We start from the raw sequence: 15,477 nt of genomic DNA, 5'->3' as shown, positions 1-15,477 counted from the left end.
CTTCAACAGCTGAGTTAAGGGAAAGTGGGTGGGTCAGCTTTTGTGGCCTGCATCATGTGGGAGGTCAGACTAGATAACCATAATGGTCCCTTCTGACCTTAAAGTCTGAGTCTATGAGAATGTGTCCCCGCCCACCCCCCATTGTACAATTGCGCTGGTTTTCCTGGCTCAAGGCAACACAATTCATTCATGCACACTGGGACAGAGTGACAGGATTCTCATTAAAGACAAGGATACAGTCAGCTCAAAGAAGGCAATGAAACTATGATGGATTGTCAAGGTCAATGGAACCCTATGAGAACCGTATTGCAAGTTATCTTTTATTTTTGTATTTTGAGGGGAAATCCATGGGGTTCCTTTGTAAATGGAAACAAATGCACCCCAATACATCACACTGATCTGCAGCTTAACCACTATTTACAAGTTGTGGCTGATGTAGATAATGCCTTAAGAAATAGAAGGCAAGTCAATACGCTCCAAAAGTGATCCCTTTCATCTGCACTGTGTGCTTTCACACCAGAATTTCTAAGCCAACTGAAGGCAACCATATCCCACAAGTTACTCGGACTCTATGGATCAGGATTTCAGTTTGATCCATTTGTCAAGGCCCAGATGTCACACAATTTTAGCAACTACAAAAATATTCTGTGTATTTCCCTTGCTAGGCAGAAGAGTTCAAGCATGATTTTGACTTGCATATGGTGTGCAAAGTGCCATGTGATGACTTGAACATTAGAGAAGAGAAACCCAGCCATTGCGTGTCATGTCCAGTGCATCACCTGCACTCACAATGCCAGCAACTTCAGTGTCTGTGGAAAAATCATTGTCTGTTGAAAAGTTCAAAGCAATCACTGCATATGCCTCTGTGAAGACCAAATTGGAGAGCTCAGCATTTTGTACTGTAAGGACATATGCTCAAATCTGGAGAGCTTCTGAAATCTAGAATCATCTGCTGACTCTACCAAATAACTAGGCATTCCAGTAACTGTAATAAAGGGCCTGAGGTGGATGTGTGCGTGCACATGCATACACGTGTTTTGGTGGGGGGAGAGTGTCTGGGGGGTGGGGAAGGAGTCTCACTTAAACCTCCTAGTCATAGAAACCTTATAGGCAAAAATCCAGTAATTTAGACTTTTCAATTAGACTTGGACTAGCACATGACTAGTAAAACCCAAGTATGATGAATTGATGTAAGGACAGGATCGCCGCCAGCTTTTCTGCCGCCCTAGGCAGCGGAAGGTCCCGCCCCGAAATGCCACCCCCCACAGAGGCGGCGGAAGGTCCCGCCGCCGAAATACCGCCACAGTCGCCTAATGGGTTGCGCCGGCCCTGTGTAAGGATATTTACTTTTGTATATTTCTATATATGAGGTTGACAATTTGTGTTTTAACAGTTTATAAAGCTTTAATGTTTTCAATCTGAAAGTGGCTTTAGCAGAGATGCTCCAGTTGAGGAACCTCATATTAATGAAGAAGTCTGGATAACACATTTTGGCCAGGTCTTTAAGGACTACCCCCAAACGGCTTTTTAATCTAATTCAACCATAGTTGGTGCAATGAGGAATCCTCTCTCTAATTTACCACTCTGGTCTTCAGAAACAGATAGTGAACTCTAGTCATTTATTTTAGCCCAATGATAGAAAAAAGTTCCAAGGGAAGATTTTTCTCCCCACTGAAGTTTTTCAGAAGAACCTTGACTGGTGTCTCCAGTCTTGGCTAAATTATTTACAGTCATTAGTCATGCTGGAGGTGCAATATCACAGGGGTTTTGTTTTGTTTGTTTTAAAAAGGGGACCAAAAAAAAAATCCTGATTCATATAGACCTATTAATCTGCTAGATGTGGCAGGGAAAATGTATTCTAGATTTTTAATATCTAAATTTGAAATGTGGACTTGAAAGGCTAATTTACTACACAAAGAGCAAAGTGGCTTTAGGGCTAGTAGAGCCACAACTGACAATTGTTTATTTTATCCTATATGATTTATAAATATACTGCAGTTAAGGATACTAGATTGTATGTGGCTTTATAGATCTTAAGATGGCATTTGACTAACAGAAAAACTGTGGGTAAAATTAAGAAGAATTGGGTATCAATCTAAGACTTCTGTATATTTTGGAGGCTTTACTCCAGGGTAACACCTCTAGGGCAAGAACTAAAAGTCAACCCAGACTGTACTATTTTCCCTACTTCTAAGGGAGTACGTCAGGGATGGCTTCTAGTGCCTCTTTTTAATTAATTTATTAATGACATGGTGTATGTTTTAAAAAAAGACGGTAATGCCTCTCTGCCACAAATTAAGGCTAGATCTATCCTGTTACATGCCAGTGATATGGTTGTTTTATTGCAAACTCCAAGAAGCCTCTGAAGGTTATGTCATTTTTCTTCATACTATAATTCTAAAGACCTGGCTGTCAATTACGATTTTGGGAAGAACCCTCTGCAAATTGAGGGGAAGACAGGAGGCCACCTTGTAGAAGAAGTCTCTGCTTTTATGCATTTAGGGATGAAGTTTCACCATGTGGGCCACTGATCCCCTTATCATAAAGGTTTAAAACAAAAGGCCCTTAGCTCTGCTCAAGGAGTGCCCTGTTTTACCCACTCATATGGTGGGAACATAGCTGCTGCAGCACTAAATTTTTAATGCTACAATAATATCACAGATGCTTTAGGGGGTCAAAGTTTAGTTTAGAGAACAAATGTCAGCCACAGAGATAGTTCAAAATAATTTTGAGGAGACAACTCTCCCAAATTCTATATTTGCCTCATTTTTACATACCGAGGTGGTTTTTCCCCCCCTGTAAGTAGAAGATCTTGAATTGTTTTTTTTGTTTTTTTTTTTAATTTTGGTCTGAGTACTCCTTATTTCCATGGTATAAGACCCTCCAATAGATTTTATTTAGGTTGGGTTTTTCTATTATTGACTTATTGTCGGTATTGTTTAATCAACTCAATCAATTACTCAAACAGAGAGCCACGGATATTACCCAGCAAGATGTGACTGATTCATGATTCCAAGTTTGCCTTTTGGTTCAGTACTTTGAAGACAGCCCATGTTTTTGAACAAGTTATCAAATCCTCATTTATGTAAGATTAAGCTTCCAAACCATGGTAACTGCAGTCCTGAAAAGTTAGATATGGAAAAGTTCCTTCAGATCTTCATTTTTGCCCATGTGAATCTGGAGCACAGGAAGATTTCTCTCATCTTTTGGATTATTCAATTTTCCAATTTCTGAGAGCACGGTTGATTTTATCTTTTTTATATAAAAAGAATTTTTATCAGCTCAAAAGAAGGTTGGGGTTTTTTTTGTTTTTTTTGGTTTTTTTTTTAGTATTTTCTCAATGTCTGGTAGTAATTAAATTGATGGTAGTTTTTGCCCTTTTAGCATTATGGCTTAGAAGAGAGTTATTAAGTTCTGACTGACATTTTAATACATTATGTGGATGTTGGTATAGTTTTAGATCATCTATGTTTTTTCTGTGTGTGTTTGCAAGAGACATGTTATATGTTATCTAATAAAATTGATTAAATCTCATTGCCTACGGTCATTAAATAATTGTCTGGCCCCCCTTCCATAATTTAATGGAACTGTAAAAATTTAAATAAAAAAAGCTTAAAAATAAAAAATTAATATTATTTGTTGGAGTTATGAAAAATAAAAATCAGGTCCCACCAATCCTAAGTATAAGGGTCAACAGCCAAACTGTCAGTCATGTAAACTCTTCCATGCAGGACATACAATAATTGGGGGGGAGGGGAGGGATTTAAATTTGGCAGTATCCTGCATTTCTGGCTCTGTTGTGCAATGGGACAATAGAACAGGAGAGACTCTCGGCAGGTACTGCTGATATATTGCCACATTTGTCTCTAACCCCGTTTCCCCTGCTGCCAAGTTTCTTTCAGCATTGCAGTGAAGCAGCCTTTCCAAGCGTTTAGTGAGAAGTAACCATATGCCCTCTCCTTGCCCGAAAACTCTAACGACAAAATCCAGATTTTACATAATCTGAGGGCCACAATTTTAGTTATGAGCTATACCAATCCTGAATTGTTTCTTACAATTGTGAAATTATTATTGTTGCTCTTTCAGAGAGCTCTCTAGATTGAAAAAGTAAGGTGTTTTCTTCATGTTCAAAGAATCTTTCTGAAATGATGATCTATTTATAGAATGTCAGAGGCAGTACATGAATTTTTGATCTCTTGAATTATATAAAGGTAGCACAAAAATGCATTCATTTCATACACACACACACAGCTGCCTCCACCTTTCACACAAAAACAAAAACCCCACAATCTCCTCTCCTTCAGAATTGACCATAGCATTTTAGAGTGGGAATATGAATATTTTCACCACTCATTTTACCCAGTTGTAATTATACCAAGCACAGACTGACCTCAAGATTCTGGAAAAAGTCTTCACAATTATTTTGTCTCCTCCCCACCACTCATCACCCACGGGGGAAAAAAATCTGAATCAGCAACAGTCTCTACTGATAGAAGAGTGGAGCCCAGCTGATAGTGACAGCTATGCATGGATCCTATTTAAATATATAAATTGGCATATTTCCTTATAAGCCCTAGAATCATAGAATATCAGGGTTGGAAGGGACCTCAGGAGGTCATCTAGTCCAACCCCCTGCTCAAAGCAGGACCAATTCCCAACTAAATCATCCCAACCCATCCCATGTCAAGCCGGCCTTAAAAACCTCCAAGGAAGAAGATTCCACCACCTCCCTAGGTAAAGCATTCCAGTGCTTCACCACCCTCCTAGTGAAATAGTGTTTCCTAATATCCAACCTAGACCTCCCCCACTGCAACTTGAGACCATTGCTCTTTGTTCTGTCATCTGCCACCACTGAGAACAGTCGAGCTCCATCCTCTTTAGAACCCCCCCTCAGGTAGTTGAAAGCAGCTATCAAATCCCCCCTCATTCTTCTCTTCTGGAGACTAAACAATCCCAGTTCCCTCAGCCTCTCCACATAAGTCATGTGCTCCAGACCCCTAATCATTTTTGTTGCCCTCTGCTGGACTCTTTCCAATATTTCCACATCCTTCTTGTAGTGTAGGGGGCCCAAACTGGACACAGTACTCCAGATGAGGCCTCACCAATGTCGAATAAAGGGGAACGATCACGTTCCTCGATCTGCTGGCAATGCCCCTACTTATACAGCCCAAAATGCCGTTAGCCTTCTAAGGAATTGGACTCCCTTTATCAGTCAGAGGTTTGCCTAGACAATCTCCTCTTTCCTCCCTCCCCACCATTATTTATCTACAGAAAGAAGAGTAGTAACAACCTTGATATAAAATAAGTACAGACGCTCCCCAGGTTACGCAAACCTCACTTACGCAAACCCCCACTTACGGAAAAAGTTCCGTAAACTTTTCTTTTTTGGGGGGGAAGGGGGGCAATTGTCAGGTATACGTCCCTGACTTATGCAAAATTCGACTTACGCAAGGCATTCCGGAACGGAACGCTTGCGTAAGTCGGGGAGTGTCTATACACAAAAACTCATCACTTTGCCTTTTTTTTTTTTTTAAGTAGGTAAAGATGCAGGAAGTTTCCAGGTAAATGCAATAAAAATAAAGGGGCAATGCTTTAATAAAATTCACTGTCCTAGGAGTTGTGTGCATATTTTCCTGTTTATTCCTTTCTTCCAGTTACGTATCCACATCTCTCCTTCCATCCATCTCCATAACATTACCATGCTTATTTCCACTATTGTCTTCTTTCTCTGAAAGATAGCATCACCTTTCTTCTCCTACCAACTTTCATAATCACATCCACTTCCTTGCTCTTCCATATCACTGTTTCATCCTCTAGTCTTCTATTTAGGGCTTTTCTGCTCCCCCGTGACTCATGTTGCCTTTGCTCCCTCCTATATTTCAGTCTTTAAGATCCACCCAACTTTCTCCCTTGTGTGCTCCATGCAGACACTTTGCATTTATAAAATGTAATGCCTTCCATCTGACCCCTATACATTTTAAAAACTAGTTTAGTCTGAGCTCCCCGGAGAGATTACATCAATGTTCTTACTCTCATTATAATAAAGAAAGATTATGGGTCTGATTTGCAGAGGTACTATACACCCGAAGCTCCATATGAAGTCAATGGGAGCTTCAGGTGTTCAGTGCTTTGAAAAGTCAGGCCATAACAGAGGATTTAGTAAGTTCCTAGGTGCCTAACTTTCACTGAAATGAATGGGATTTAGGTGCCTAAATACCTTTTAAAAATCTGGGCCTAAGTGACTTGCCAAAGGTAACACAGGGCTTGTCTTCACTACCACGCTTCAACATACATAGTGAAGACATGCTATGATAATGGGAGAGTGCTCTCCCATCAACGTAATTACTCCACCTCAATGAGAGGCAGAAGCTATGTCAGTGGGAGAGCGTCGCCTGCTGACATAGTACTGCTTTAAGTCGATGTAAGTTGCATAATTTGGGGAGTATTTTTTCACATCCCTGAGCAATGCAAATTACATCGAATTAAGCAGTAGTGTAGACAAGCCCCCAGAAAACTCATTTTTCCATTCCAGGACATGGAGACTGGATTAACTTTGCAATGACCCTCTCTAGCATAAATTTTGAAGAGTGACTGCTATGGGGATTAATTTCATTTTGTTTTATATCAAGGGAACTTCCCTACCCACACACATTTTCAAATGCAGTCATGTCCAGAGCATGAGGGGAGAGGGAGTCTGAGCTTGCCACATACCAATTAACTACTTTAATAAGATTAATAGTCAAAGGAAATTTAATATTAGGGGGTAACACTGTACTGAACCAATACAAATTTCTTTTCTTCACCAATTTCTCAGATTTTACAAATCTTTCTTTACCACAAAGATTTCTGCTACTCTGTCTGTATCCTCAACACCCAGTCCATGCATGTTTTAGTCATCGCATACTCCCAGTTTGGAAAAAGAATCTTTCCTTTTGGGTCCTCTTTTCCTTTTGAGGAAAGAAGGGTTGTTCAGTTCTCCCTTTTATTATTCACTTACCAACCCTTAAGAACAAGGACTCTCATGGAAGAGGCCCTTCTTCTGGCCATGCAGGGTTTGATTTCTCTCTCTCCATAATCTACCAATGCTGCTTCTTCAATTACCTGTGGAACAATCCTACAGTAAAGTATTGCACGAGCAACAGAGAAACTGACACAAAACTGGTCATTTTCACTCAAACTGCAGCTGGGTCATAGCAGATTGTTCAAGGACAGGTGTGAATGTGTGAGAGAAGGAGGAGAGAGGGAGAAGGAAGTAAGAAGGGGAACAAAGGGCAGAACAAGGGAAAATAGGAACTAAGGGCTTGTCTACACTAGCACTTTACAGCATTGCAACTTTCTCCCTATGGGGTGTGAAAAAACACATCCCTGAGCACTGCAAGTTTCAGCGCTGTAAAGTGCCAGTGTAGACAGTGCACCAGCGCTGGTAGCTATTCCCCTCATGGAAGTGGGGTTTTTTCCATCTCTCCCAGCACTGGTGCCGTGACTACACAGCCACATTAAAACACTGCCACGGCAGTGCTTTAACTTTGCTAGTGAAGACATGCCCTAAAGTCACTCCATTTAAATACAGATGTTTTGTCTTGAAGACGTGAGAATGCAACAATGAATTCAAGTCTCTACAGCAACTACATTATACCATTTTTTTTCTTCTGAAACCTACGGAGCTAAAGTGTGTTTGCAAAGTAAAAGCAGGGAAGAAACTATCAACTTTCCTTGAGATTGGGTAGAAAAATTAAAAACAAAAAACACACTCTAAAAATGCAAAGTGATGTTATGTTTGGATTGTTGAGCAGACAGCCAATATCATATTATTGTTTTCATTAACTATTCAAGAGACTTTAAAAAAAACAAAAACTTTTGAAGGCTGTTACAAGTTTTGGTTCCTGTGGAAAAAAGCTTCCACTAGTATTAACAAAAAAATTTTTATACTTAGCTACTAAATCAGAACAATAGCTATTACTGAACAGACTATTCCTATACAAGAAATTACTAGAATGCCTTGTATACAAGGAGAAGAATTCCTACAGTAGTAAAACAAGAGATTTTGCCAGTGATTTTGTTTTGTTTGTTTGCAGTTTTATTTTGATTGTGTTTTTTTTCCCATGCTTACACAATTAAATAAGAGTCCGGGGTTATTTATAACATGCAGTTTCATCATACCACAAAATTTTAGTTTAGAACACTACATGGGGATGTTTGTTTAAAAGTACTCTTTTCATTGAAATTGTTAAATATTGTGGGAAGGTTTCCATTGTTCTTAAGGTTTTACAAAAACTGTTTACAAGTTTTAAAATTAAGCAGTGTCCCTTTAATAAAGGCTCTGAAATTCATTATACCGTGTCAAGTTTTTTTGTTTTGTTTTGTTCTTTCAATAGAACTTTATTTCCTTCTTTCATTTCATCCCTCCTCTTCCCCACCTTTCCTTACATTCTCTTTTTCCTCTGTAGCCTATTTCCTTGGCCATGTGTTATACTCTTTGGAAAGAAAGTATTTCCTTTCCCCCAACCCTCCAGGAATGAAGCAATCTCTCCTTTCCTTTCATTCTGTTGTCTTATTCTACATCTTTATCTGACTTTTTCATCCCTTTGTTAAGGCTTAGAAAAATTTGATATATACTACAGAAATGACAATACAGAAAAAGATAGACAGCCCCACTGCAGAGGTTCAAGGAAAAAATCCCCAAGCAACTCCAGCTGTTGGGAAGAGGAGAAGATGCTGCAATTCCTCCAGATTGTTTTCTCTAGATTCTCCTTCGGGGCTCCATCTTTTGTATTAAACAATGATTCATTAGTGTTAGAAAAGGATGAGGAAGGATGGTCCAGCAATTAGGGCATGAGCCTAGGACTTGGAAAACTGGGGTTCAGGTCCTTGCTCTGTCACATACTTTCGATGTGACCTTAGGCAAGTCACTCTGTTTAGTTTCCCATCTATAAATGGGGATAACTACTTCATCTCACAGGGGATAAATGCATTAAAGATTGTGAGGTGCTCAAATAGCTACTGAAATGGCCCCCATAACTGTAGTAAGACAACCCAAAGAACCCCAGATGCTATTGTCTCTTCCCCTTCCTTCCTTTCCCATACACAAACCCCACCAAAATCACAACTTCCTGGCCTGTAACTTCCTGGCTCTCCTCCCACACAAATGACTCCCATGTTCACCTCTGATACCAGGCATAGCTTTCAATATCAGCAGCAGACTAAAACTGTCAATTCTTGACACAATTTTACTGAGGTTCTAAATTGCAGTGGTGAAACTAACCGTAGTATTGTTAATTTCATGCTGATGATGCTTGGAGGGAAGAGGTATGACTTAAAATCTATCTAGTTAAAGCAGTGTAAAAGACTGTATGGATACTCAAAACAATATGAACCTGGATTATATTGCTTTAGCAATGTAAGGAACAGGTTTAAACTTAACACCCATGATCTTCTGCACTGGTTTAACAAAATCAGTTTTAAAACCAATTTAAGTTAAACCACCTCAACTTCCATGTTTAGACAAGGCCCTAGGGGTCTTTACACCAACAGATTTGTACTCTTCTCTCCTCCCTCTCAAGTTTTGTAGTTTCTGCTGTAGCACTTCAGTGAAGATGTTACTATGCCAACGGGAGAGTTTCTTCCATCAGTGTAGTTAATCCACCTCCACCAGAGGCAGTGTAGTTACACTGACCGCAGAAGTCCTCCCGTCAACATAGTACAGTCTACACCGGGGGTTAAGTCAATATAACTGTCGCTCAGGAGTGTGGATTTTTCACACTTCTGAGCAACATAGTTACACTGATGTAAGTTTATAGCACAGATCTGGCCACAGATAAGAGTTGGCCAACTGGCTACGAGTACCCAAGCAACAGCAAAAGGAGGGCAACAGGAAAAAGACAGAAGTGCATTGTCAGTGCACTGCTAAACAGTAGGCTGCTGATCCTACATTCTTCTCCCCACCCCTCCTGAGCACTGTGCCTTCTGCTATCAGATAGAAAGTAGAAATTTTTGAAGGCAACCCCCTCCCTTCACACCTCCATTCCATCAGCATTCTTAACAGAATCCCAACTTTCCATTTTCTTAAGCGTTAAGCTCTGAAAAGATGTTTAGAAATAATTCTTGTGCCATTTTTTGCCTTCCTTGTTATTTCTAGGGACATTTGCATGACAATTATATCTGTGTGTCTTAAGAGTTAGTCTTTTCCTACAGTTTGTGCCCCACTTGGGGACATAATCCTCTGTGATGACAAATGTTTCCACAGAAACTAGTTGTGATGTCACAAATGAGATTAATCACTTCCAAGGAAGTGCAGCAGGGTGTTTTATGCAAATATCTCTATTAATAAGACTTGTTCACACTTCAACTTTTAAATAATATTAAAGAAAGCAATATATTTTAGGATTGGCTAACATGGTTCATATCAACTATAAAAGTCTTAAGCCATTCAACAACCATTTTTAAAGAACCATGTTGAAACCACAATATTGATTAAGAATAGTTTTAAATATCAAGCGAGCATTGGCTGAACAAAATTTATCACTATCCAGCTTAGGGGGGTTGTAGCATTTGCTAGAGAGCAAGTCCATCCAACCTTTTTGGCATTGTGCTGGCAAGTATAAATAAAGGTTTGGTATGGCTGCATATACAACTATTTGAACCTAGTACAAGAACATACAGATTTACACATGCACACACTGTTGAAGTACATTGCATTTACTGATATTAGACTAGATGCAAATACCATTCAAAATACTGTAGATGTATACAGAGTGTCAAATGTTGAAATAAATGCTACTATTTAACACACACCGGAATGGTGGTTCTCATAAAAATGGAGATCTAGATAAGGTGTGCTAGAAATCAAAAGATGCTACTTTACCTTCTTCCACAATTCCATTCAACACAAAGCTTTTTTGCGCTAGTTACCAAGAGGGCAGTGTGGATTTAGATTGTGAAATATATTTAACTGGGTGTCAAACTGCCCTCCTCAGTGGCCCACAAACTGCATTTAAAACTCTGAATTTGTATTTTAACATGATTGTGGTGAATGGGCTATGGCTAAACCATATAAAACAGTATTACAAAAAGAATGTACAGTGTGCCATTGAACACTGATTGCCCCATCCCCACACACAGGCCCCAAATCATGTAATTAACTGGTTCAGTTGTGACTCACACATGACGATGCAGCCAGCAACATCCAGCTCACCTCACTTCTGTTTTTAAACCATGCTCAAAACCCTTTTCAGACAGTCTGAACATAGTTCGTATCCACACTACAGTGATGCCTACAGAGCTTAGCTGGAAAGCGGGCAGTGGAGTAGGAATGCCGCAATGTTTAGGCTAGGACAAACTGGAAAAAAAAAAAAAAAAGGACGTCCACAGTAATGCACCAATGCATGCTAACTACAACTTTCATTCAAAAACGAGGTCTAGTGAAAACAGCTTTCAAAGGTGGCTGAAATTCAAAGCAATATATTGTTCTGAGATTAACAGTTTGTGGTCTTGTCTACCAAGAAGAGAAAAGGCTTAACTTTATGCTTAACATAGATGCCAGCAAAATAAAAGTTATGGGCACACAAAATATCGCAATTTCCCAGTGTCGGCAGTTTTTTCAGTGGGTGGCACCTGCCAGCCATTACACTGACATTTACAGAGCTTAACTCTGCTATCTCAGACACCACCAAACGCTCAGGAAATACCCAGCAGGCACTGAAGTCTTCAGAAAGCCACGGGAGAGGAACAGGGTAAGGCTGGCGCTGGGCATGGAAGATGCCCCCTGGGAACCAGCCAGGGAGATGGGACTGGGCGGAGGAGAGGGCACAGAAAAGAAGAGGGCCAGAGCTCCGGCTTTGGGAAGGGGCAAAGCGGTGCCACCGCCGGCTGCGGAGCCAATAGCTGGTGCCCGGGGTGCGCCAAGCGCCGTGGCCGGAGCCTAGCGCCCGCAGCCGCGGCTGGCTGGCGGGTACCTGGGCAGAGGACGGGGCAGAGGGACGCGGCTCCTTTGTTCGCCCCCCCACTCACCCACAGTCGCTAGGGTCTCCAAATCCTCCAACTTGCAGGCGTGGGGCTCGGGCGGCGCCGGGGAGCCGGAGCCCGCGGGGCTGGAGGAAGGGGCGGGCTGGGGCTCGCCCGTCCCCGCCGCCTCGCAGCCGCCGGCGCTTTTCGCCCCCACTTTGGCCTTCACGGCGCTGAGCGTCTCCATGGGGTCGGGGGCGCGAAGTTCGCGTCTCCGGAGCCGGCGCGGCCGCTCCCCCTTCAGCAGCAGGGGCGGCTGCCCCGCCGGGCCAGTTCCTGGTTCAGCCTCTCAGCTGCTGCCGGGCTGCCCAGCATCGCGCCCCAGCCGCCGCCGCCTTCCTGCCCCGCACCACAAGCAGCAGCAGCCGCCCCCGCTGCGCGCCCTGCCTTGCTCCCCGGGCTGCCTCTCCCGCCTCCCGGAGCCGCCGCGCAGACAATGGGCAGCCCGGGCGGGCGAGGCGAGCGCGGAGCCGCACGCGGGGCGGGAGGAGGCGGGGCGAGGCGAGGTTGGGTTTCCTGCAGCTGCGGCACAGACAGTCCCGGCGAGGGAGGGAGGCGCCCGCGGCACCAGAACGTGGAGCCGGGTCTCTGCTCATCCCCGCCGCCCTGCGCAGAGCCAGCCCACCCACCTCGCCCCACCTGGGAGAGGCTGGGGAGGGGGTGGCGGGACAAGGCGCCCTCCTTGCGCTTCCCCCACATGGGGGTGGGGGCAGTAGCTGGCTGGTGCCTTCATAATCCAGATGCCCGCCCCGCCCACACGTTTCAAACTGCGGCTCTTCCTCCTAGCCTGTGAGCCCCACCTCCGGGGACACCTGAGGCTGCCGCTCAGTCTCTCACCGCCCCTGCCACCTGATAAACCAGACAGGACTGGGCAGGTTCCGGGGGGCTTCCCCTGCAGCGCCCAGGCTGCGAGTTGGCTTCTCACCCCCGGCCAGAGAAGTGTCTGGGAAAAGAAAAGTTCTGATCATGTCACACTGGGACAGCAATCAGTCCTGCTAGGCACAGCTATTCCCACGTTCTATGCTTCGCAAGTTTGCATATGGTGTTAAACGATTGCATAGTGTTCAGTGGCAGACATATTTAACCCTTGACATGCTTTACATAGTCGGGGGTGAGGTATTGCAATAAATGCTCTCAGACATGGACTAGAAAGGGCCCTGACTTCTCTGGCTGGCACAGGGTTAAAATAGTTGCCTGCAGTGGGTACTACCAAAGGTACAAACATTTCCCGTTACAGTTGTGTTTTCACACTTAAAACATTATGAAAAATTAACACATTCATCCACTTTAAAATACACTATAATGTATGTGTAAACTAACTACTGTATAATAATACTTAAATTGGATGCAGGTGACCACACAAGGTGTAAGGCAGTGAAGAATTAGGCCCATTGCCTTTCTGTAAGGGTAGACCTCAACATTGATGCAAAAATGGTTACTAATTATAATAAAAGTAACTTTAGGTTATTACAAACTTTTCTGCACCTTTGCTAAATTTTAAGAGCTACTTTTGTTATTTTCATAAACATGATGCTGCTTATTAATATATGTTTCAGAGTAGCAGCCATGTTAGTCTGTATCCGCAAAACTGAGTACACCTTAACTGATCACTCTCCTTATAGTGTGTATGGTAACACCCATTGTTTCATGTTCTCTGTGTATATATATATCTTCCTACTGTATTTTCCACTGCATGCATCTGATGAAGTGGGCTGTAGCCCACAAAAGCTTATGCTCAAATAAATTTGTTAGTCTCTAAGGTGCTACAAGTACTCCTGTTCTTATTAATACAGTAAGCCACTTCCTTATACAAATATTGATATTAATTGGACATAAATTGGTAATTAATTAGTTACCTGCCAATGCTTAAGCAACTCCTTACTATAAGAAGAACCTCTACAATGATTAGTAAGGGGGGAAAACACAATATCTTCTTTGATGACCATTTAAGTTTAAAGACTCTCTTAAACAATAATTTGTTTAAAAAAGATTATTTTGAAAGCTGAAAAACCTTTACATAGGAAATAGGCATGTTTGAACTCATTTAAAAAAGAATTTCAACTCTTATTAAACCCAATATAACTAAAGGGATCTCAAAATGAGCTGAATAAAAGAGTTAAAACTCTAACTTTAAATATGTCCTGAGAAATTCTCACCACAGACAGTCATTTACAACTCTGCTACATATGTATTACCAGACAGCATCTTCAGCTCATGAATATGCAATCAAGAAGGTGATGAGGTAATCAAAAGGTAACAGCAGCTGATATTTGAGCCCAGTCTTCTACCCTTAGTGAGAATAGAGAAAGAGAGCAATATAAAACTCTGAGTTGAGAGACCAATAGAATAGCACTTTCATCTGAGTACTCTTCTCAATTTAGCCTGTTCATCTCATCTCTACAAGCAAGCAAAATAGCAACAAGGCACTAAACAAAGAAGGTGATAACACAGCATCAAGATGAAGCAACCATCCAGCCCAGTGCTGTTTCTGTGATGTGATCACCAAGATTTTTGAGATGCAGTTTGCAAAAGCACTGTCAAGGGATTAGATGTATTTTTTTCTTGAAGTGGTTTTAATGGAATATTGAAATGCCATTGTAATTTAAGATATTAATAGTTTCTCCTGTTAAACACTAGACTGTACTCTTGGAAAGGGGAAATAAGTGAGACTCGGTAAACAAAGAGAAATAGCAACATTTGATTTGAGTTTAAAATTCTTAATATTAATTAGTTGTCTCCTCAAATGGCTTTTTTTTTTTTTTTTTTTTTTTTTTTTTTTTTAAGGACTTGGTTAAGATCACTTACCTCTGTCCATTTATAAACTGTTTAGGTTATCCATGATAAACCAAACTGGATTCACTAACCCTAAACAAAATCCCTTTGCCTGTCTATAAACCTTTAGCAAAAACAATGAGGAGTCCTTGTGGCACCTTAGAGACTAACAAATGTATTTGGGCATAAGCTTTGGGCAAAACCCACTTCATCAGATGCATGAAGTGAAAAATACAGTAAGCAGTATAAATATTACAGCACATGAAAAGATGAGAGTTACCTTACCAAGTGGGGGGTCAGTGCTAACGAGGCCAATTCAATTAAGGTGGAAGTGGCCTATTCTCAACAGTTGACAAGAAGGGGTGAATATCAAGAGAGGGAAAATTACTTTTGTAGTGCTAACGAGGCCAATGTAATCAAGGTGGACGTCACCCATTTCCAACAGTTGACAAGAAGGTGTGAGTATCAGCAGAGAGGAAAATTACTTTTTGTAGTGACCCATCCACTCCCACTCTTTATTCAGGTCTAATTTGATGGTGTTCAGTTTGCAAATTAATTCCAGTTCTGCAGTTTCTCATTGAAGTCTGGTTTTGAAGTTTTTTCTTGAAGAATTGCCACTTACACAGATACTCCCCTAGAACACCGACTAGGGGTATTCTATCTGCTACCCAAGATCCATAAACCTGGGAATCCTGGATGACCCAT

The 15,477-nt window shown here is 41.7% G+C and overlaps 1 protein-coding gene across 1 annotated transcript in view; it reads right to left on the bottom strand.

The window, feature by feature from the left end:
* Positions 1-12,187, bottom strand: part of PRKX (protein kinase cAMP-dependent X-linked catalytic subunit) — a 128,472-nt gene extending 116,285 nt beyond the window's left edge. The window contains exon 1 of the mRNA XM_065408647.1: positions 12,007-12,187. Coding sequence (XP_065264719.1) covers positions 12,007-12,187 — 181 coding nt within the window. The remainder of the gene's footprint in view (positions 1-12,006) is intronic.
* Positions 12,188-15,477: the final 3,290 nt, after the last annotated feature.

The sequence above is a fragment of the Emys orbicularis genome, chromosome 1, assembly GCF_028017835.1.
Source record: "Emys orbicularis isolate rEmyOrb1 chromosome 1, rEmyOrb1.hap1, whole genome shotgun sequence".
Lineage (NCBI taxonomy): Eukaryota > Metazoa > Chordata > Testudines > Emydidae > Emys > Emys orbicularis.
This window is presented reverse-complemented; position numbering and strand designations above follow the sequence as displayed.